Source organism: Hesperophylax consimilis, chromosome 8 (genome assembly GCF_061612785.1).
Source record: "Hesperophylax consimilis isolate HC1 chromosome 8, BYU_Hcon_1.0, whole genome shotgun sequence".
Classification (NCBI taxonomy): domain Eukaryota; kingdom Metazoa; phylum Arthropoda; class Insecta; order Trichoptera; family Limnephilidae; genus Hesperophylax; species Hesperophylax consimilis.
The window spans coordinates 33487342-33513311 of record NC_142843.1 but is presented as its reverse complement, the minus strand read 5'-3'; the positions used below and the strand labels follow the sequence as shown (position 1 = coordinate 33513311).

At 33.6% G+C, this 25970-nt stretch overlaps 1 protein-coding gene across 1 annotated transcript in view; it reads left to right on the top strand.

The window, feature by feature from the left end:
• mmd (disintegrin and metalloproteinase domain-containing protein mind-meld) overlaps nt 1-25970 on the top strand; it is a 689072-nt gene that overhangs the window by 538541 nt on the left and 124561 nt on the right. The window contains exon 8 of the mRNA XM_089634149.1: nt 25536-25605. Within this exon, the coding sequence (XP_089490275.1) occupies nt 25536-25605 (70 nt within the window). The remainder of the gene's footprint in view (nt 1-25535; nt 25606-25970) is intronic.

The window sequence follows — 25970 nt, the reverse complement described above, 5'->3', positions numbered from 1 at the left end:
GAGAACAGGAAGACAGTCAAGCATTCCTGGCGTTATTTTTTTTTTTTTTTGCAACTACTTTGCGCGATCAATTTGACTTTGATTTTATAATAATGAGTTCTTAAACCCTTTTTGGATAGTTATATGCAATCCTGTACTAATTTTTTTATCTTCCAACAATGATATCATATAATAATTATCTGTTCCTATACTAGATAACTAGATATATTGATTATGAAACAACCTTATGGTTTTTCTTCTTTCATATTTCTCTTTAGCACATACCTGGATCTAACATAATCCATTGATCCACTTTCATCCTTTGGAGATCAAATTATGTTTCACCTTCTTAAGGTGGTTTAAATTATATAACAACTCAATGTTGTTCGACATATATCTTTACAAAAATACGTCCAAAGTATAATCAGTCTCATTCCTTGCCAGTAATATCAGCGAAAGATGAAATATACTTGACGTGATTCGCTCTGTAGTTCCTACATCGTGCATGGCCCTATTTTGAGGAAAGGAGATAATATTATTTGTGATAATAATGAGTATATTTTCTGGGAAATTCACAAGCGAATTGCTTGTTTTTCCCCCGGATATTTTTTATTCATATTTACTGTTTGCTGCCAGTTTTTTTGAGAAATACTGCCTTTTCAAAGGCTTTATTTTGAGATACAAGATTGTTTGAAAAGCCTTTCGCAAATTAATATAATGTGAATTTGTAAAAAAATATTGGATATTATTTTTAATGTTTCATTATACTTATGGAAAGCTTATTTTCCAAACATGAACAGATAATATTATTTCCAAAGTGGATAGAAACGTTATGATTCGGGCATTTTATCGATAACTGGACAAAATAAAATAATTGGAATAAATGAGTCAGAAATGTCTCACAAATCTTCTAACTAAGCAATACAAATTTTGTTTGAATAAAAGCTTCGATTTTGATTTCTGATCTCTAAGAACTAAGAACTTCGTACAAAGAACGAAGTGAAAATAATTAATTTTATCTTCTTAAGTTTTACGCCCAGTCCGGTTTTTACTTGGATTTTAAGAACAGAATATACCTAGTGAACCAGCGAATATTATACACAAAGCATGAAATAACCTTAAACTGATTAAATGAATATGAAACAATATTAGTAAAACACGCAACAGTAAAACGAAATAAAACAGATAATAGAACAATCCTACATGTAAGACAAATCACTAAAACTAAATTACCAATGCTACTATAATTATTAGATATAGATACACCCAGCAATCATTGTATTATTTTTTACTTATAAATATTACTAAAAAATAATACAATAATTGCGAGTTGTATCCGGTTAGTAGTTGAGTGGGCATAGCGCATGGGTCTCACCCGAGCGTCGCGTGTTCGATTCCTCGGCTGGCTAAGTCCTCCATCACAACACAAGCAACATTTTCGGCTTTCTGTGGTGGTAGTAGGAGATTTTCAAACATTGTTGGGTTATTCGTAACCTGGGAATGTTTGTCTTTCTTTAAAATAAAAAATTTAAAAAAAATTAAAAAATTATTTTTTACTTTACAATCTTAGTTAAAACTACAATACAATAATTGTCAAATGTATCTATATCTTATAATTATAGTAGCATTGGTAATGTAGTTATAGTGATCACTAAAACTACATACACCCAGCAATTATTAGATTGTTAATTTGTTGTTGGTGTTGTAAATTTTATGAGTCTTAATTACTCCTATATCGGACGTGCAGAGCCAAAGTCATTATGAGATAACAAGATCTCAAGTTTTTACGATGTCCTTAATATTTTTGATAAAACCATTTAGATATCTGCGTCAAAATAAATATGATACTATAATATTATTCCACATCCTTAATGTGCGACTGCTATAGTTAATATTAATGGATTTTCGGCGCCACCATACATTTAAAAACTAATGTTTTTGTTTTGTTCAACACAGTGAAGAGATAAGGGTGATCGCTAATTACTCTCATTGAACATGTGTGAAATTTAATGTATAATTTTGTCCAATAAATAGAGAAGTAACTGGTACAAACAGTCACTTCTCATCCGAGAGTACTCGGGAAAGTAATACTTGTTTAATTTAATGTATTCCTACTGCCCCTGCAAAAACTTTCAGATCAAGGTGTCAATGTGTGCCGGTGCCCTATTGAATTTGCAGTATTTGTGCGGGCTTCACTAACTTGGTCCCGTACAACTCCCTTATTCTGCTGTGTTTGTTAAAAACAGCTTTTCAATCGCTAAATAAACAAGGCTTAATAGAATTTATATCGGCAAGCAGAACAAGAAATTTGATTAAACGAACTGCTTAGCTCTGCTTCAAATTATTTCAATTTTATTATTGTACTATCTACTATTTTTTTCCATCTTGCATTGTAGGGTTTTTTATTTTTGTGATATAAGGCTCATTTAGACGTTCTCTGTGTTAAAAAAAACATATGAAACCGCAGCTGGGCGTGACATTCAACATAAATTATTTATTTAATTATTTGGTAGGGAGTAATAACTCCATTTGAAAAAAAATATTTTAAGTACTTTCTTGATGTTGATCTCCCTAAATATTAAATTATCAAATCTCTTACTGCAATACCGCAAAGCTAATAATACATACACCAAATGTAAACAAATGTAAGCTTTGTTAATGCTTTCAAGAGTGCTGATTCTCTTTACATATGTGCACCGCAATCCATTTGTCACGGTAAATGTAATCGGCGATACACTCAGAGAGGAAGCTGGCTCCGCAATTAACCCTACTGATGTATCAATCAGATGCGGTTTCCTACCTAATGTATGACGTGTCATAGGCATTAATCCTGAATTACTCCCTTCTCTCCCAATCGGCCACATCTACTATATGTGTACCACATTCTTCCGACCCAGAACTAGCGGTAAACCTTAACCAGTTGTGGTAACACCTACATATTTGCTATAAAGTCAATTCAGAATTCTGTACTAAATATATATCTTACCAGTTAAAGTGCACATACGTTAATATATGGGTCATTCCGCCGTTTCGTTCAAATTTGCCTGTTTCCGCGGATTTTTTTTTTTTTGCCTTTTTACTATATATTTTTATAGAAATGGGTTCCCGTACCTATCAGATGTATAAAAGTGAAAAGGGCACCTTTGTGCGACACTTGGATTCGAAGAAAATTGATGGAAGGTAATGAAGGTGTGGATGGTAATGAAAAACTGTTGGATGGTAATTTAAACATTTGGATGGTAATGAAGTTTGGTAATGAAATATTAATAGATGGTAGTGAACATGTTTAAGGTTCTTAAAATGTCTGTGAATAATGAAATTTGAATAGAAATTGAATAATAAAATAGATTTCAAATCATGCTAAGTATCATTTGACGTGGTGAGCGGATTAGGAAAAAGAAGAAAAACCTATTATAGTGAAAAACTAAATGCTTTATTCAGACTTTTGAACATTGGAGACAAGAAATACATTTTTTCATACGTAATCAGTTCTGCTTACTTATGCTTTTGCAATATCTGTATGAATTGTTAAAAAATAATGGAAAAAATATCAAAATACAAATTGAGAAAAGGCAGCTGGAACATCAAACCCAACACAACTAAAATTTTCCTATTATACTACTTACCCAGAAATTATAAGGAATAGTCAAATTCTTTATAATTACGTTTTATAAGTAGGTTTGTACACAAGAAATACAAAATTTTCACATTCCTAAGCAAACATTGTAATATTTGAAAAATAGAAATAATAAAAATAATAATTAAAAATAAGAAAAAATCAGAAGTCAATTGAAATGCAGTTTAAAATAAAATCAGAGATACTTAAAACAAACACAACATATGTAACTAATAAGTACAAGATAAAGGTCTTACATCTAAATAGGAACATAATATTTAAGGAACTTGAGATCATTCTTGTGAAAGTTTTTGCTGGAAAACTATTTCAAATCAAAGTTCGGCAAATTTTTGAAAGTGAATTGTCCTCTTTCATTCTCATCTGGATCTTGCAAGCGCTGAAGAATTTGTGATTCCAAAATGAAATCGTCGTCACTAATTGTTGGCCAGACAATTTTTTTGGAATTCCCTTGAGCTTTTTTCAAAAAAATTACTTTGTACTCTAGTGTGTACTCATGTTTTCCAATAATTTTCCCAATGAAATGATGTGTCGTGTTAGTTATTTTATATTGAACCATTATCCAGTCATCTAAGTAGTATTTGAATGGCGCCTCCTTATCCTCTTTGTTGGTTTCCTCGTCAATGTCCATGTGTGGGAGTTTTGGGGGACTGCTGTTTTGATTCATCGAAATCAGGATATTCTACTCTTAGGGATCGGATGAACTTCTCGAACTCACATTGATCGAAAGGATTGAATTCTTGCGTACTATTTTTATAAAGGGAATAATGCTGATAGTCGAACGGGACGTTTGAGAGTATTTTCACTTTACATTTCTTTTCTATAGTTTTAGCAGGCTCTGGCGTTGAAGCAATAGTATCGTCCAAAAACATGGAGCCGTCGAATTCGCTCAATAGCATATTGTCATCAATATTATTGAAAATAGTAGGCGAGTCAATTTGTAGGCTTAAGTTTTCAATATTCATGTCAACTGTGACATCTACCCGTCTGGCTGTCTACATAGTAAAGTACTCCTGTATGAAGAGAGACTTGTCCTCGGCTGCCACCAAAATGAAAGGACTGAATTTCTTCATGGTATTTCAACCAATAGTTCTCGCTAAAATCAACATGTATGAGAACCTCCGTGTCTGTCAGATTATCTTTCAATTCTCTGATAGCGGAGTACTGCATTACGATGTTTCGTGTGTGTTTTAAGAAAACATCCATGGTGGCATCTAACTTTTCGATTATTTTACGAGGGTTGTCCTCGAGCTTCTTTTTAGTTGTTATGGTTTTCATTTTCTGGATTCCATCCTTTCCCCTGTAGGTTTATTTTTCTATTGTCCACTCATAGTAGTTAATGTTTGTGCTGTTATTAAATTCTCCGTAATTATATCATTGAATAAAAAAATCGATTTTCAAATAAAAATTCGCAGGGTAAATTTTAACAGATTGTTTTTCCATATCAGTAAATAGATAAAACGAAAATATGTATTTCACCAAAACTGAAATTGTCCGACGCTAGAACGCAAGAAACTGCTTTTATTGATAATATTAACTTTTATGAACCCCCAAACATGGTCCCAGATGCACGTAAAAATAACCCTTACAAATTTATCATTACCCTCCACACCTCTAAATTACCATCCGGCAAAAAATTTTACGATACGGAAGGTAATGAGACGGAGGGTAATGAGGTTTTGACAATCTTTCCTTAATAACTCGCTTAATAATGACATTACAAATCTTTATGTTTCAATAAAAAATAGTCCGACTAATTATAGTTTATAGGTTCATGATTCGAATTTTTAAAACATGTACTTACTTTAAAAAATGCTGGAAGGTAATGATGCCTGGTCGGTGACAAAGTCGTTTTCGTGCACGGAGATCGCAGATATTTCTTTATTCAGCGACGCACGTCCTCCCCCGTCCAGATATAGCGGTACACTGATTAGTAACGGAGGCGCGGGGTGGGGTACAGCTGACGAACAGTGACAAACACGGTCACAATTTTAATTACCGCTTTGGCGGAAGACGACAGCGATTTTTTCTGGACAAAAACAAAATCTCAATTCTTTCTATGATACAGTAACTTTAAAAATAAATTAAACACCAATAAATATGCAAAATTAGTTGTACATTCAGGTCGATTAATGAATGTAGTGATTTTACTAGTGTAAAATGTTCTTATTTATTGATCAATTTACCGGTCCCTCATTTACACGGGGAAGGTAATGAGATTTTAGCATGTTTTTTGTATACCATAAAGTTATTAAGTAACAAATGCCTAATCCGGTAAATACTACTTTTTCCTTTTTTAAATAACTACATTTTCCAATAAAATTTTCTTGAAAAACATTATTTTTCATATGACTTTTTTGCAAGAACATGCGATTTGAACGAAACGGCGGAATGACCCATATGCATTATCTGGGGAAGAACGCCGCAAACTTGTAATAAATTTATGAAAAATACACTCACTTCAAACCTTAACAAAACGAATATTCACAGAAAATTGCACTTAAAAAATTATCAATTATTTTTGCGAACACCCAAACACATATTTTTTTAAATTAGTTAAAGCGATAATTCATAAAATTTCGATGTTAATATTTGTGTTCTGTGAAAGTACTTTCAAGTTCTTATTTTATCAATGGTTCGGTTGTTTTATAGTACTTGGATGGATCTTAAAAAACAGAACTTGAAATTTAATGAATTGTTTGAATTTTGTAATATTTTTGGCGTCTTCCAAAAACTAGTTTCTTTCTATTTAAGATCTTCTTCAGTTTTTCTAATTGATCACCATAATAAAAGCAGTATCGCGTGATGGTCGTAAGATACTTAGATGCCTACTATTTTTTTCTTGACTTCACAGTGAACTACGGAGCTTATAAAATTATTTTTAACTTCTTTTGGTGCGAGGTTTGCTTCATATATTAATAATGGAAGTGGTCTTGTAACTTTTTTTATTTTGACGAAAATTTTTTATGTTTAAGAAGTTAATAACGATAGTGAACATATTATACGTCAACGAAAATGGAGAAGTTATGAGCTTTCGAAGTAAACAATCTACAAATGTACACGCATAGATCACAAGATTCGGCTAGCGGCAAATATAAACGTTATAACGGTACTATTTGGCATTTAACAAAAAATCAAAAAGTTCAGTTCTCAGTGTGCTCTAATGCATTTGTAATTAATATGAAATTTCCTCGTAGTAGGCAACCTCATTTTTAGTATTCTTAGTAGAAAAGATAGAATTTTGTCTTATAAAGATAGTAAGTAAAGTAGATTATGAAACCTCACACCGCAGAATTAAAAATTTATCTTTAACTAGCAAAATAAAATGGTAAAAGTCTGCCCATGCTACATTATCGAGGGCTTAGACTGAGTGCAGGGCGCAGGGCACAGAGCGAGACGTGTCTTTGAATGTCTGCGGTTTATTAGGCGCCCCGCCCCCGCCCTCGCTCTTGCCTTCCGCCCTGGCCTAGCCTAAACCAACTAACCCGCTCTGGACAGTGGGCCGCCTACGCCACTGTACCATACAGGCTAATACCTTACCTTTTTCGTGTTTAACCCTCTGTTCGCCTTTTTTTAACATTTGACAAAAAGTAACTGTGTAAAGTATACTTCATTAAGCCAATAATATGGTACAAAGTAGTGTCAGTTATTTATTTTCTTGAAATAAAGTCTCCAGATGTTTTTTTTTACTATACCGAATGAGAGACCTATTTTTCCAGAACAGTAGGACTATGTCACTTAGAGAGGTGAAAACAATAATTATTATTGTTTGTTAAAAGTATCTGCTTCTTTTTCAAATCTGATAACTTAATATGTTTTAGATTCCTAATTTTAGCCCACTTCTGATATAAAAGAAGTCTAGAGGTAATGTAGTTTTTATTTCAATAAATTGGAATTATATCATCCATTCAATTAATAATTACGAAACTCCACTCTCGCTCTTTCAAGTTTTCGACAGTTACTGGTACAGTTTTGAAAGTGGTAATACCTTCCACCCTTTGTCAAAATCTTGTATCCAAAATTGACACCACTGGAGAGGTTTTAATCAAAATTGATGTTACTTATAACTCCGTGACACTAATCTAATTATCACCAATTATAAGTTCAGAGAGTTATCATCCGCCTAACGGTTTTTCCACGAAGGTCACAACTTTGCCTGATATTAATTTAGGATATTTTGCCAAGATTTCATTATTGAATTGGCCCCTCTTTAGACCAGACCAGTATAATCGATTGTCAATAAATAATTCTCAGGCGATAAGTTTTTTGGTTCTTCTTTTTGTCTACGGTTGTCATGGATTCTTTTTCGGATGATAGGGTGGAAGTTGGTGGAACAGAGTGAATGTGAAAGGTTAAAAAGTCCAAGGCGTTTAAGGAGATTTACCGCTTCCGTTATCTCTTTCTTTAGTACCCACCCTACAGCCCACTATGATGAGACACACTCACTAACTTAGATTTCCAAATGCTATGAATATATTATTTTTTCTTAGTTGCAAATAAATTCTTTCAAGTGACCGTGAAACGTTTAGTGTAGTGGAGACTATGTGAAGGGCATTGGTTAAGTTCATTTTGGTGATGGAATCAAGGAGGGATGAACCACATAAATGGGTAGGTTAATAACGGGTTTGTTCACAGAATGTTCTGTTAAACTCTTATTGACTTTAACTTTAAAATTTAATGAATCGTTCAAATTCTGTAAAACAACCTTCCTTAAAGTTCTTAGACTGATCCAATTCAAATGATCTTGCATCTGAACGATAAGCAAGTAAATAGTATGAGAAAACATGGTTATAATCTATGGAATCAATGTTACTTTAAATCGACAAAAGATTGGCAAAGAAAACGTAATGTTTGCATTTTATAAGAGACTTTTTTTTACTAACGGACTAAGTCCAATTTACAACACGTATAACTCGAAATTATGTGAAATAAAAGTTACGTAACGAGAACCCTAAATAAGGAAATTAACGAAGCAGATAAAAAAAGCAGTATAATGGAGAGAATATTCAACTCAGAGCTGGAAGAAGGTTTTTGTATCCCCAATTTAGTCATTATTCCGTAAAGACAGACAAAAATCATTTAGACTGGCAACAAACATTTCAAGGCCCTGACTTGGAGTTAACAAGTCTCGATATTCTGGACATTGGAGAATGGTACCCATAACTAGCATTGTTGTTTGAGGAAAAGAATACACGAAAAAAATATATATATAAAAGAATACGTAAATCCATTGTTTCTGTGTCTACGGCAATGAATATTTAACTGAATGATTTGCAAAAAAGAAGGTGAATCATTAATACTATTAATAATTTTATGGATGCCAATGAGATCAAAGTTTTTCTTACGTTTTTCTAATGAAGAAATTGTTTGTACAATTTCATCCTAATTCTTTTTTTCTTAAATATAACAAATATTATCTAACTCTGCTCTCGATTTTTCTCGACTTTTTCAAATTTCCCGAGAAAAGTTTGAGTATAATTTCTTTCATAATCACTTAATGGGCCGGAAAAAAAAGTTCAATATGATTCTATGATTTATACTTACACAAGTTATGAGTTCTATTTGAAGAACATAAATCTTTATACGAAATACAAAGTCAATGGCCCAGAAATACTTAATATTCACTGTACACAATCACCGACGCACATTTTTTTACCGATTCATATTCTTTTTTTACAGTAGACGGTAGGGAAAATTATTCTCAGAATACAAATTTGCATGAGAGATCTATTGTGTGTTTTTGATACATGTATATTTTTCAAGTCGTTTATTGAGTGAAGCCAAAGTATTTCTGAGAGCTATTGGAAACACTCTTTTCACAAGAATAACTAAAAACTGAGTTCACATAAACAATTAATGAGAAACAGAGGTTAAGTACCTACAAAAATAAATCTTTATTTTATCACTTTTTTATTTTATTTTTATATTTCAATGTTTCTTTCTAATTCGTATAATCTATATATATTATAATAATCATAACTGATCAAATACATAAGCAAAGATGACCTTGACTCTTATCGGTCGATGGCGCTTACCGCGAGTTCGCTGCCTACCGCGTCAAAATTAGAGACCGCGCATAAATTCTTCAATTGTAACTAAGCGCGATTAGCAAACATCTTAAGGCGAAACTTAATTCTAAATCACTATTTTGATTCATCTTAATAACAAATTGGTATTTATTATGAATACAAAAAAAAAAATGCTTTAGATAAATTGAAAGTTTTCCTATCGCTTCGCTTGAGTAGAATACAAATAAATATATAAATTACTCAATAAAAAAATAAATGCAAACTACTAAAAAAAAATTTTTGTCCATAGAAATGTATGAACACATAAAGGAATTTTTTTTTTAAATACAGTATTATAGCTAAGATTATCTGTGACAGTTTCACTTGATTAACTTTTCTGCTTTCTTATAAAATTATTCACAAAATAAATAAAAACCAGTTATTTGCTTGAAATCGAACGTGTCAAGCGATTTTAATGCCTATTACCTACGATATAATATAATGCCTATTATCTACAATAAGCACAGATTTAATAATGTTACAAAGAATACTACATTTAAAAATTGACTGTCCCGAATTACTTCAATGTATCAATATCCATGTTCCCAAAAAATCATTCCGACATTTCTTACCTTTTTACTTTAATAACCAGGACACTAGCTAACCAAAATTCTCCGATTCCGAGACTTCACAATCTCGGAAACAAATATTCTGATCTGGGTGATATATTTCTTTTGAAAACTAATCAGTATAAATGTTGTATATTCAATCACTTTTATTTTTCTAGACACAAATAGACCTATGTACCCATATAACTTCTCCGCTTCTACTATTTTGTTTTTTTTGAAACTTTTAAACTCAATTATATGCGTGAGGATTCATTTTTGCCATTATGTTTACATTCTTCTTTATTGTATTAATTTTTAAGTTTACACTCTGATACAAAGTGCTTGTATTTTTTTTAAAGAAAAGCCTACTAGGGCGTGTAATAAAAAAATAAATAAATATAAGGTATACCAAGAATATACACATTTTTGGCTTGTAGCTTCCTCTTAACAAAGATTCGTGAAGGTGTTGTTATAAGTAAGTGATAGCGATAAGGTACGCTAACCATTAATATAAGTAGGTACATACAAGCATTATACTGATAAATAATTAGTTACCGGTGTACTCAATGTTTGTATTGTATACTTTTAGGTATCAATTAAAATAAGATTAATATTTCATGTTCATCGATAACGAATGGGATGGCTTGCATGACTTTCAAAAACTGTTTTATGATTAGAAGATTCCTTGATAAGATAACATTCGATAGATTTGTACCATATATATATATATTCCAAAAATCTAAGTTTATGTCTAATATATTTCCATAAAGAGAGTTTTTAAATTATGAATAAACTCGGATGCGTTCTTAAAAATTTAATATTCCTGTCATGTTAGCATTTACTCGACTCAAAGCTTTTGCATGCATTTTGTATGTGACGCACTAACTAGAATGCAGTCGAGGATATTTTAAAGTATACTTTAATCGTCGAGATGGAAGAAGCACTCGACGACAAATCCTCACGGCATCATAAATCACAAGCGGAGAATCTCGTCGCAGAAACTTCTTTTTAAACAGCCGTATATTTGGACAGTTGTTTTGCAACGAAAGCTTGCACTGAGCAATAACTTTTAACTAGTTTTTGAAACTTGCAAATGTTAATCAAATACTTTTTAAATAAAGCCAGTAAATAGTTAATTGGGCAGATCTTACCGGCTGCGCCAGTTTGTTGTGATAGTAAAAACTTCTTAACAACAAAACTTCTACAAACTGGTTTCTCGACTCATCGCTTTTGCCGCAGTGAGAGGGATATATTCATACGTCCGTCACTCACGGACATACTGATCCCTAGATTCCTACCCAACCCTCATACCTTTTACCTTTCCAGAACTTCCTCTCATACATTTTATAAAAACCTGAGAGAAATTATTTTAGTTGTGGCCTCTTGTGTGGGGTTAATGTAAAAAAAAAATACAGTGTGTGGCAAGCCTACGCACGACGGAAGTGAAACTTTTAGTATTCTTTTCTCTCTCTTTTCATTTCATTCTCTCTTTTTTTGTGTCTACTGACATTTTATAAGTAGCATGTGATAAAAAAAAATTAAAAGTTATAAAAATATGGGATTCGAACCCGGGTCCTGTGTGTCGAACGCTCTGCCTCTAGACCGCGAGGAGAGGTATCTCGCGCGACGAGAACCGCGTATACAATGTGTACTCCTCAATTGACTTGTCCCGCGCAAATTTTCATTTTTCAAACACGGCAAATGAATAATATCACATAACGTCTCGCTAACGCTTTATATAGGGTCGAATCGAAGATATATCGGCAGTGTGAAGTCATATCTGTCGTTTTTCAAAATATTTCCGTATATTTGTCCGTTTTGGAAAAGATCTATTGTGTTTTAACAGTCTCATACCCGTATGGAGTCTGAATTTGAAAAACATTTCTAAATTTTGAAAAACTCACTTACGGCTGTGTTTTTTACTAAAAAAACTTGTCACGCACGTCTGCGAGGGTTATAATTAGTCGCGTTATCGGCCTTGATTAGTAATTTTAATGATTCAAAATAAAAATAATTAATCAAAATACCGAGCGACTCTACCGGCTCGATTTGTAAGCCAAATTTTTGACCAAAATATCATATAGTCAAAATATCTAAAAGTCGCAGCACGAGAGCATTTTATCACTTTTCCTCGTATTAAAAAAATCACAAAAAGAAAAAAATATATTTAAAGCGGGGATCGAACCTCGGTTCTTCACGACGACAGTCGGGCGCTCTGCCTCTAGACCGCGAAGCTGAGTTTGGAGAGTGACCTAAACTAGGTATATAATATTTGCTAGGCTCCTATAGCGAAATGATCACGATTTTTCGTGACGGTCATGAGTCGGTTTTACTTCGGTCCTCGAAATTACATGACGCGCGTAAAGAAGTTTCACTTCAATAAAATAAAAATACTTTGGCTTATATGAAGCCTTAAAACTCATATAATCAGGAACGAGTATGTAGGACGGCCTGGAAGCTAACATCCTCACCATTATGCTCTCAAAATATCTCTGCTTCTCGAAATCTAACGGCTCCCCGTACTTTGGTACTCACCATAGAGAGACGACCCTATGTACTACCGACATCTATATATACTCAATCACTCAAAAACTTCTATGATTTATCTACGCTAGAGTCATGTAAGAATCGTAGCTCTGACTATCACGAATGCAAGTGTATTGATTCTACCAATGTTATCACTCCTACGTGCGCCCTACTGTCGAATTTGGCAGCCATCTCTGGTCCGGAGCCCCTGAATACCTGAAAAAAACCCTTGACTCTGTGCAAAAATGGGCGGTCCGTTTGATAGATTCCCCAATCTTAACAAACGGACTGCAATCTTTAGAGCACAGGCGTCAGGTAGGTATGCTGTCCTTGTTCTATCGGTATTACAATGGAAGATGCTCTGAGGAACTAGCGTCATTGATCCCTTCGGCACCGGTGCGTAGTCGGGATACACGCCAAACGCGCGCCCAACATTTGTACACGGTTGACATTTGTCACATGACAACGGGTCGCTTCTACGATTCGTTCTTAAGTTCAACAGCTCGGCTGTGGAACGAACTGCCGGCCTCTGTTTCCTCCCTCCTACAACATGGGACTCTTCAAGACCCATGTTCACTCCTTCCTCTCCACAAAAAGACCCTCCACACAGCATCCCCAAAGATGACATAGGCCCTGAGGGAAATTATTTTCTTCAGGGCCTCCTGTGTGGAGTTAATATATAAAAAAAACTCCATACTAGTGCAATAAAGCAATGAAAAAAATCAAACATTCTGAATAAAGCGCTTAGAAATAACATATTCCGAGATGTTAACTGTTCTAAACATAATTTACCTGCCTTTTCCTGAGTGAAATGCGTCGCGTTGAGTTGAGGGTTATTTCAAATATATTTTTGATCTTTCAACTGCAGGTAACACGAAAAATCCTGACTCGTGATTATTTTCAAACAAGTTTCGTGAATTATTGCTTCTTTTATTTTAGGCTTTCCTGTCCTTCAAGGAAGATTCTCCGCCAGATTTATGTTACTTATTTTTGGATGTTTGTTTTGGGAAATCGTTGAGACACTTTCAAAAATAGGTTTTTTTTAATGTGAAAGGAAGAATTTTAAAATAAATTATTATTAAGTTTAATTTTTCTACCCTGTGAGATGCTTCGGGGAGATGAAAGATTCGAAAGAAGATCAGCGTTTTTTCTATGGTTATGTTTTGTAATTCTTGACGATTTCACTAAAGTCTGATCAAAATATTTTAAGAGTTTCTCAAAAGCGTTCCAAAAAGAGTTTTTAGAGAATCTTCAACCATCTTTCGCCACCCTTTTCTTGTATATTTCGTAAAACTTCTTTTCTTAAACATATTTGAGTAAATTGAAAGCTCCATAAGAATTAAATGATAAAAACGTTTTCTAGTAACAGAAGACATATATCAGGTCTCATTTAAAATGAATATAGAATTATTTAGTAACCACTTATTCACAAAATCTCAAATTGTTTTATCAGTCATTATTATTACAGTTAAAAACATATTTTTCGTATTTTTCTAAGGAGGGAAATTTAAAATTTCTGCTCAAATATTTTATTTAATTTGGAAATTAATACCTTTGTTATTTTTGCATGCTTACCTCATTAAATTTCTCTTCTAAAAACACGCTAAGATTGAAATAAATATTATTATTATATTTCACAAAAATACGAGAATGTGGAAGAACATGGCAATTTTGTAAAATAAAATTGTTTTCTTTACAAAACGCTTTAAATACATAGACGGAAGCCGGAGCTATGCGAGCGCAATTGGAACAGTCCGTCCCGGGCGCCGAATTGCTAAGGCGCCAATGCGCTGATTATATCTCACCTAAGAGAGCGTATAAACATGACAAAATTCCTTTCCCATAATTCGCGGATCGGCTGGCGAAATTTTTTTTTATTATTTATTACACGCTCTAGGGGGCTTTTCTTTAAAAATTAATACAATAAAAAAGAATGTAAACATAGTGGCAAAAATGAATCCTCACGCATATAGTTGAATTTAAAAGATTCAACAAAACAAAATAGCAGAAGCGGAGAAGTTATATGGGTACATGGGTATATGTATAATATAGTAGCATAACACATATATACGTAGCATAACACATCTCCCTTGAGATTATTTATCATAAAAACGGCCCAATACGAAAACATAAATCATCCTAATATTATTGATTACGGTGATCAACCGTCCTTCGAATTTGGCGATCAACCGTCCTCTGGGTTTGGTGATCAACCGTCATCTTAATTTGGTAATCAACCGTCTTTTGGGTTTGGTGATCAACCGTCCTCTGGGTTTGGTGATCAACCGTAATCTTAATTTGGTAATCAACCGTCTTGTGGGTTTGGTGATCAACCGTCCTCTGGGTTTGGTGATCAACCGTCATCTTAATTTGGTAATCAACCGTCTTGTGGGTTTGGTGATCAACAGTCCTCTGGGTTTGATGATCAACTGTCCTATGAGTTTGATAAGGGGCGTCAAAATGTTTCTTGCGCCAGGCCCCACTTGGCTCACAGCTGTCCCTGAATATAGGTATAATATTTTTATTTTATTTTATTTATTAGCGTTATAAACAGTCTTTATACATGCATATATGACAGTGATCAGAGTAGTTATGTCATTGACCAATAAAATAACGACAAAAAAAACCATAACAGAAAAATACATAACAACAAACCTAATACAAACAATTCTGATAAAGTACATCAATTATCAAAAATGTATTAATCAATTGAAATATTAAAAAAAAAAATCAATGAAAAATTAAGTTTTTTGGTTAAATAAGATGCAGTATCACTTTTTTACGGATGCTGTGAATTTAGCTAGGTTCGTGTTAAACACATCGATGTTTGGGCATAACCTATTAAATGTGCTACAGCTTCTTCTTATAAATACATTTTCGAGGTAATTTGTATTGTTTTTAGGAATATAAAACGTATCCAGAGATCGAGTAACTCTTTTTGGACATTTGAAATGAATATTTTGTAGTAAGTATGGGCTATCAATATGGTTATGAAGTATCTTATAGAGCATTAATAGGTCTCTGATATCACGGCGTTGTTCAAGAGATTTAAGGTTTATAGGGACATAGTTTTCATCATTTCGCACGCGATAAGAGACATATTTGATAAACTTTTTCTGAACTCTTTCTAGATGTGCTTTATAAGTAGAACAATGAGGGTTCCACACTGTCGAAGCGTACTCCAGGTGGCTTCTGACGTAAGATATGTAAAGAATCTTAAAAGTTTGTGGATTTTTGAAAACTGAACTTACCCTAAGTATAAATCCCAACATTTTCAAAGCCTTCGACGTGATATGCTCGACGTGAGATTGAAACATAAGCTTACTGTCTAATAGAACTCCAAGATCTCTTATTACATTTACCCTGTTTAAAATATTGTTCTTAATTAAGTATGGATATAATATTGTGTTTTTCTTTCGAGAAAAAGAGATGACGCTACATTTATCTGCATTCAGAAGAAGACGATTTTCTAGACAATATGCATTAACCAGAGAGTTCAGATCATTCTGGAGCTCCATACAATCCCTCTCAGACTTAATTATTGTGACAATCTTTTTGTCATCCGCATATAGATACAGCTGAGAGTTATGGATAGTTTTGTTGACATCATTTATAAAAATATTAAATAAAAGGGGACCAAGATGAGAACCTTGGGGAACTCCTGAGGTTACGGGGACGAAACTAGAGCAGAACCCTTGTACCGTTACAGCTTGAGTACGATTGTCGAGATAAGAGGCTAACCAACGTAGCAGGTCACCGTGAATACCCATTGTTTCGACTTTATCAATTAAGATGCTGTGTGGGATTTTATCAAAGGCTTTGGAGTAGTCTGTGTAGACTACATCAACTTGATATCCGTTATCCATAGCAACAAGAACTGTGTCAACAAACTCACATAGATTAGTTTCTGTTGATTTTTTTGAGACAAAACCGTGTTGATTCGAAATTATGTGTGGTCGTATACAAGGGAAAATGATATCAAAAACTATTTTTTCAAAAAGTTTACCTATTACATTTAACTTAGAGATTGGTCTGTAATTTTCAATATTGTGCTTGTCTCCTTTTTTAAATATAGGCACAATGTATGAACTTTTCCATTCCTGTGGGAAAATGCCAGAAGACAGTGAAGTTTTGAATATTTGACTTAGTGGATAACATAGAACACTAGCGCAGTTCTTTAAAAGTACAGGGTGTATACCATCAGGCCCACTGCCTTTGGTAGGGTCTAATGATTTAAGATAAGATAAGTTGCTTGTGTGGCCGTCTTGCCGTCTTGTTGAAAGTAAACTTTGTCCAGATCAATACCATTTAATACCAGCCATAAAAATCATTAATCATCTCTCGATAGCGCAATCCATTCACCGTAACTGTTGCTCCAGCCTCATTTTCGAAAAAGTAAGGTTCAATGACTACGCCGGACCATAAACCGCACCAAACAGTCACATGTTGAGGATAGAGAGGCTTTTCAACAATAACTCTTGGGTTTTCCGAGCCCCAGATGCGACAATTTTGCTTGTTGACGAAGCCACTGAGGTGGAAATGAGCCTCATCACTCAAGATGATTTGCATTTGATTCACTCAAGCGAATTTTAATAATTTCAATGCGTTGTTGAAGCGTGTATCTTTCCATTTTTATTGATGGCGTAGTTTCTACTTGTCAAATGTCAAAAAATGACAGCTTCAAAAGTAACTACCGAAATAGCGGGGTATTCAAATTAACACCTTTTATTGGAAAACCCTGTAGAAGTTTGATTAAATCGTTTGCTCGTATAAAATGAAAAGCTTCATTTACTGCTACGTCGTGCTTATGATGTTGTCGCTGCAAGTTGAGGGGCAGTTTGCAAAGTGCGCTCGGGTGCGAGTGCATATCTGGGGTTGTAAGTTTCAACTATTCGCTTAAATATTAGAAAACTAAGTATGCCCCACTAGCCAGCTTTAAGTAACTTCCAAACGCTAATAAGTACTCTCATTGCGAGTGATACGTGTGCGAATTATGAACACTATATATTAGTAAATAGTACACAATTGTATATCAAACAAACCGATTGCAATCTTTAGAACATGGCGTCGGGTAGGCATGCTGTCCTAATTCTACCGGTATGACAATGGAAAATTCTCCGAGGAACTAGCGACACCTTTCGGCACCGGTGCATAATCGGGAACCACGCTAAACGCGCGATCAACATATATACACAGTTGACATTTGTCACGTGAAAACGGTTCGCTTCTGCGACTCGTTCTTGAGTTCAACAGTTTGGTCTTGGAACGATTTGCCGGCCACTGTGTTTCCTCCCTTCTGCAACATGGGTTTCTTCAAGACCCGTGTTCTCTCCTTCATCTCCTCAAAAAAACTCTCCGCCCAGCATCCCCAAAGATGACCTAGGCCCTGAGAGAAATTATTTTCATCGGGACCTCTTGAGTGGGTTTAAAATAAAAAAATCTCTTTTATTATTATTTTATATTCATTTATTTTTTGATTAAATGAACTTTTTACTGTTAAATATATTTTTTTAAATATGCACAACACCGCGGCGAACAAAATATTAAGTGTCAACCTCCAAATATCAAAGTTATTCGTTGAAATACTGGCCCATTCTTTTAACCCATACTCTTGATGGAAATGAAATACCTACTCAAAGGTCAAATATTATGTCCTTTGATAAAAAACAAAAATAATAATACAAAACTCACCTCGCTATTAAAATGTAATTATTCTGTTGTCAACCTTTGAATAAGATTATTTTTAAAGGCAATAAAATAGCTGTATAAAGGTAAAATATCATGTTGAATAATGTTAAGTAAAAATCGATATTACCTGATCAGAAAACAACGTAATAAAACCAAATTCACCTCACTAATTAAAATTTAATTAAAGCGTTATCAACCTTTAATGCATACATTATTATATATAACTTGCAATTCTTCCTATCGAACTTATTACTAGTTCGAAGCGATATTTTCAATATCAAATAAAATAATCATCTCTTATTTTGTTAAATAGGAAACAGACAATCATTAAATTAGAAACACTCTTTCCACGAAGTTGAAGGGTGGAAACTAAGCCGGTATATACCCACCCCAACCCCTTGAAGTAAAATTTATTGTAAAATGAGGTGAATCAATTTTAACCTTGAAACTAAATAACTATTAAAAATATTTGTGTGAGCAAATGTTATAATTACTGCACATGTTTAGGTCATCGAAATCAAGACAAAATGCGAAAATATTATAATTTTTATGAACACGTTTTCCTACATTTCCATATTCTATATAATAAATATAAGCTATTCCTACATAACATATTGGCATTTTACTAATAGTATATTAGGAGAGCTGTTAATTAATTCGTAAAAGGTCTGCAGTCCCGTTTTTTACTAATAATTTGAAGAGGTGTTTAATATATTAGCAATATTTTATAGCGGCAAGTTTTCTCTTTAACAGCTTCTCGAAAGCGCCATTGTTTCCAAATTTAAAAAATAACTGAGTGTTATTCTTACACGATGATTAAAGTCACCCCCCGAATCAAATTTCACCTCGTATTACGGTACTCTCTCTCTCTCTCTCTCTCTCTCTCTCTCTCACTCTCTCTTTCTGTTCTCACAAACCAGGAATCGGGAATATTCCCTGGATTGGTGATGCGGAAAAACAAGAAGGGAATTTCAATATTTGATGAAAATTTGTTGAAAAACTTTCCCCTGTTTTTCAAATCGAATTACTATTTAAACAACTCACTGTTTTCCAACGGCCAATCGATAAACATTAAAGATGGCAGAGGCAAGTAACGATGAGGGTAATTTTTTTTTTAAATCTCACGAACTCAAAATATTGCGCGTCGCGTTTGAAACAAAAATAAAGCTTCAAGTGGCAAATATTAAGTTTTTTGCCAACAGACTACTGGCACACGTAGATACATTTACATTATTTATTTGTATTACGCGTAGATAATGTACAAACATTGACAAAGCAGATGTTATTTCCAAACAAATGTAATATGTTAAAAATTACAGGAGCAATAGGGATAAGTGACAAAATTAAAACAATGAGAGAAAAATAAATGAAAAATATATTTATTAATTTTAATTCTTACAAAAACGTATGCATAGGTTTAGTTTACGGGATGAGTGGGTTGCGTACCCCAACTGTGGTATGTTGTGATGCTGAAGGTGGTGAGGTAAGAAAGGAGATGGCGAGGAGGAAGGTGGGAAAGTACCTGGTAATTCAGATCTGGTGAACAAACACGGCCAAAACCATTTCAAGCAACGTTTCAATTCGCAATGGTGGTCTTACATCCAAGCGATACGAACGTTTTGCAAATAAACTATATGTTTTTTAAATAAGTAATTTGTGAAATAACACAAATTGATCAAATAAAATTTACTTGCGCACGCCGGGATTTGAAGCCGTCAACTTTTTAACTAATCTTTCATTCCGCTAGTAAAAACATTAAATTTATTATAAATGTAAAATTACCCAAACGTGCATCATACAACAGGCTATAAAAATATTAATCGCTGAGTTATCAATGGACTAAGTCATTTCGATTTGAAGCATTTTGATACATTGAAAATTGTTAAAGTCCGCATTGTGATTAGGGAAATTTTACACATGACGAATAATTAATGAAAATAGTATACGGATATGCTGCCGCGCCGCTATTTTTCTAATCCTTATAAAACTATGATTAATAGTCTTCTTCTGTTTCGATGATCAAAATAATGTTATTTCCTTAGGAAGTATTTTTTTTTCACGTGACGAATAACGTCATAAAAATAGAAGACGAATAATTCTGAACTGTCAGACTGTACTACTAGAAAAACTCCTTCCGTTTTGATATGAGATTGTATTGAAATAATGTTATCACCTCGTGAAATTATGTTTATTTTGATCTCAGATCGCATTGAAATAATGTTATTACCACATAAAATTATGTTTATTTTTTAAGACATTTAATGCCTTGTCAGAAATAACATGCGTACATATTAAAATTAACTATCAATATATCACAAGGGTGACGTTACATGATATATATGGATAAGAAAAAATGAAATTGATTAATTGAGATAATTTCCTTAAATTATCTGGGATCATTATTTTCCCAGCCATTCATTTGTCAAAATATCCTATGAAACAAAGGAAAAAGCTTCGGTTTGATACGCGATACCGCTGAGGTTTACATTATTCTCTTTTTTTACGTCATTAGATGATACAGTCATACAAATGACAGGGGTCTATTTTTCTACCAGGGGAGTTATTTCGATTCGAATGGAGGCTATCAAATATCGTCTATTTGATAAAGTTTTATTTTTACAAAAATAATTATGTTTGGGGTTCTGAAGTTTAATACCTTGCATGATTGAATGGTTTGGGATTTTTGTGGAATTTTATAGGTAGGTGCTTACGTTTAGCTTTTGAATAGATACAGCAACAATAATTTATCGTTTCATGTTATGGCGCAGTTATTACTTATAATAATAATCATAAGAATCAGATCTGTCAAAGAATTTGTATTAAAAAATGCAAAAATCAGTCATTTTAAATACACGTACATAGAATTACGAAAGACTTTTTAAATATTTATATTGAGGGATCAGTAGAATTTATAGGTCCAGTTAGAAGTTCTACCGAGCCGAACCCTCTTATATGAAAATATCTGCAGTCGTTGAATTATTTTCCACTTGATCTCTGGTGATTTGACCTGTTGTTCTGGTATTATTTTGTATTTATTATGCTTATATAATGCATTTGCATAATGTGGATTGACTAGATGATCACTTGTGGAAAAGTGTGTGGAAGGGTTTAGTTTTTCCTGTAGGTAAGAATTAACCCGGACATAAAGTCGGAAAATAAAAATTATTAAATTATTCCAGTATGTGTCCTTTATTCTAAAACTCTAAATGCACAAAACTATATGTTTATTTGTTTTTTTTTATTTATTTTAACGCCCATTGGGTTTTTACATACAAAAATACATTTTTTATACAGAACACAAGTACATAATAGTTACAATCTGTTTAATTAAAAATATTAATGTTTGTTTTTTCAAAATCTTAAATATTCCAAAGTTCTTCACCGATTGCTTTGATATTTTGACACAAAGTTGCATTTGAATACGCGTGTGCTTTTATATACCTTTATTATATAGATGTCAGCTGTGACACGTAAAAGCAAGTTTTTTTTAACAGCTCTATCTGTTGGATAAAGATGAATATTTTTAAAACGGCGCCATTTGTTGACGTAAAAGCAACACGCGCTATTGTTTCTCTATCTGCACAGGCATACTAAGTCACAACAATGCGTGGTGGGGTACAGCTAGTAATCTAATAATTGTATTAACACCTACATAACAACAAATTGATACAGTTTGAATTATTGTGTATCTGAATGTATATTTGGGGATCAGTGGCGAAGGCACGAAATAAAAGGCGTGTCGTGAAGTTCACTGTGTTTATTGATGAGTCAGTGTAGCCGTAACGAGAGTTGACGCTGGACAGAAGAATACACCGGATGCTGGCTGTGATGGCAGGTCAGGCGCGGGTCGGTGAGTCGACGCCGGGCGCTGGTGACCGGGACTCGATGAAGGTCAGGCACTGGCGAAGAACGTAGGTCTTCAGGCACTCCAGTGCTGACGAGACGGCCGAAGGTGCGGCGGACCTTGTAGGCGGTTGAACGGGAACGGTGTGACCAGTGAGGATGCTGCGTGTCCTCGTGATGGTCATGATGGCGTGGAAGAAGCGCTGTTAAGAGACGCTGGAACCAGGGCGCTTATAATCCGAGTGGCGCTTGCCAGGAACGGCGATCTGGACAAGGCGCTAAGATGATGTCCCGATAGAGCCCATGATGGTACGGGCGAAGCCGGGTACGTTGTCCTTCGCGCTAGTAAGAAGAGCGCGGGTGATCACTCGTTGAGCCTCGTAGACTGACGGCTGATAGATAACTGACTGACTGTCTCGCTGCGTCGGGCTTATTTATACTATACGGCCGACGGTAACAGTAGGTAGATGGACGGCAACTAAATCCTAGGCACTCGCACAGACTGTATGTTTCAGGAACCTTCGATAGCGTGGCAATTATGCATAGGCGGCAGACTCGTTCCTTCTGGCGAGTTCTCGTACTGTGTAAGACGGCCCGTGACGTATTGTCACCTGGTAGACAAGTAGGTACTTGCAGTACGTTGGTTGCTTTGTTTACGATGCGATTTGAATTGCAGGTACATAATTTGGGAGTAGGTACTAAGTAGGTCGAGCGGTTTATTATTAATTATTCAATGGATTATTCTCGACGCCACATATATGTTACAGCCAAAGTAATAAACCCGGATTTTATATATACTATCCAGCCATTATTTATAATTTTTACCCAATTTAGACAAAATGGTAACTAACACAGAAGGTTAGGTTGGGTTATGATAGGTTTGGTTAGGTTAGGATGGGTTAGTATAGGTAATATCCGGATAAAGTGATTAATTTATCACATTATCTAAACAATGTTGTTATTATATATAATGACCACTCATTACGCATAATAGCTATTTAATCACTATGACTGTAACGCATATATGCTTTTTAAAAAAAACCGCGTTCATACAGATAAAAATGTCGCGGAGTTAGTTTCATTCCTTACACGATACAATCTCCGAGAACAAGAATTGTTCACAAAATTAGTTCGAGAAGCGACTGCATTAAATTTAGCTTGCAGTATTGTGTTGTATTTAATGGATACATGGTAATCAATCATAATCACCAGATCAGAGCTGTCTAAATGTCCGTTAATGATATTAAAAAATGTCATGTATAATCATGAGTAATTGTAATTTATATAAATTGGAATACGTAATTTATAATGTACGCGCCTTAAAATTTTATTCTGTAATCTTTCAATTTTGTCTGAATGTATATTTTATAAATGTGACCAGAGAGAATAATTATATTCATGAATATTTCTGATTAGCGTTATAAACAGCGTTTTAAGTGCATAAATACACATCAGATCTTAATACAAAACCGAGAAATTTAAATGCTTTATTTGTAATTACATCAGTTTGGGGGCACGAATGTCGTCTTATCATTGAAAACGACACCCAAATCTTTTATCAATGATAATTTTGAAAGATTTGCGTTGTTTATACTGTGTTGATTGAGTATTGGATTTGTATTTCGAGTACAACTGTTAGATTGACATTTGTTTGTGTTTAAAAATAAAACATTTATGTCACCCCAATTATATAAAAAAAAAATTATTTATAGTTATTTTGCAAAACAAGTTATATTAAATTTCTTATAATAGTGTACATTTTTATTTCGGAAGTAAACCATAGGAAATGGACTCTTTCAAATATAGAATGTCATTAAAAAAAAAACCGGACCTAAAAGAGAACCTTGAGGCACTCCATTTGAAGTATCATATTCATGATTAGAAAGAGGTGATATTCTTAATAACAATTTTAAAAGAACCCAACTAAGCGACGTCATATTATGATTTTCTGAATTATTAAATGTAGTATTATTTTATGTGAAATTAAATAAATATATATGTTTTTTTTACATTTGATTTTTATTGTTCCGATACTGAAATTTGTTTTGTTATCAATAATATATTATAACACTATTATTTTAGAAAAAGAACTGTATTTTAAAACTCCAAATAAGTTTTAAAATATGGTGGCAGAAAGCAGTCACCTTGTAGTTTGACATATTAATGAAATAAAACAATTCTAGCTTTGTTCATAACCACGAAATTGAATAATATATTAAGGGATCATCGCACTTTAGACGGCTGAAAAATTAGTTTTTTTCTGGAATTTTTCGTATGGTTACTGTAAAACATATTAATGTAAATCTTTTGGGCTTCTAAAAAAAAATTTTAAAAATATGAAAATTGTAATTTAATTTATTTTACATAATTTATCTTTCCCTGGTACAAGCATCCGCATAATCCCTAGAAAAAAATCTATGTCAGCTTCGTTGATGTTATTTCTGACTGGATTTACCTGAGACACAATTTTTTTGAGTTAAGTATAGTTGCGGCTACTGTTCGAATCAGAATTATGAATTTTTATGTAAAACTAACAAAATGTTCGCTGTTGAAAAAAAATCTCTAAAAATAATCCTATATTTTTTTTTTAAAAAGTATCTCAAAATCAAAATTTTGTTGCAAATGCGTTTTTAAAATTTCGTAATAATCGGTACGGTAGTTCCTGAGAAAAAGTAAACGAAGCAAGAATAATTTTTTTTTACTGAACAATCTATCAGCTGATTAGCGATGCCAGCACCATAAAGGATGCCTCCCGCTTATTCAAGCAGTACATTTTCTTCAATTCTGGCATCTCTTTGGCTCGTTTTGGTTGTTTGTGTATATAAAACCGAAATTCTTAAGAAGGGGCAGAGCAGCTTGGCCAACGTATACCCGCTTGCTCAAGTAAAAGCTTGCCGTAGAGCGCCCAATAAACCTGAAAACAAATACTTAGGATGTTTTGATCTTTGAAATTCATATAAAAAATAATATTTTTTGAAGTGGAATGATTGGTTTCTTAATACGACTGAGTTTGATTGGTACAGTGAAGATGTTAAGCGAAATCGTTCGGTCTTACTTAATTACATAAAATTTTGTGGTATTAACAATGTTATTGTTTTACAGTATAAAAAGTTAAAACATTGCACAAAAACAACACGTTTAATTAATTCGCGTGCATTGACAAGCCCTTTGTTAGAAAAATGTTCTTATTAATACAAATATAACCTGCTTTAACATTTTTTTACTAATAATATTTTCTCTATTTTTCAGACAATTGCTCGCGCCAAACCTGATGCAAAGACATTTCTTACCAAGTGGAGCGGAGCAGATCTCTAAACAGGTAAGCGTAGTACCACATAACTTACTTACTCGATTTCTGACGACATTACTTTTACTAGACATCTTGTATAGGGCTAACAGATTCTTGTAAAAATCTCAAGTACGCCCAGTAATTGAATTTGGGAGTCACCTCTGGGCTGAAGCCCCACAACACTTGTTAAACCTTCTTGATTTTGTTCAAAGAAGGGCGGTTCGTCTGATCTACTATTCATTCTAAACATACCGATTGTCATTTCTAATGGACAGACGCAATGTGGGCATGCTCAGTCTGTTCTACAAGTATCTTAGTGGAGTCTACTCTAAAGAGTTAGCAGCATTGATCCCCGGTGCACCGATGCACTTGTGTGAAAATTCTACTCGTTCTAT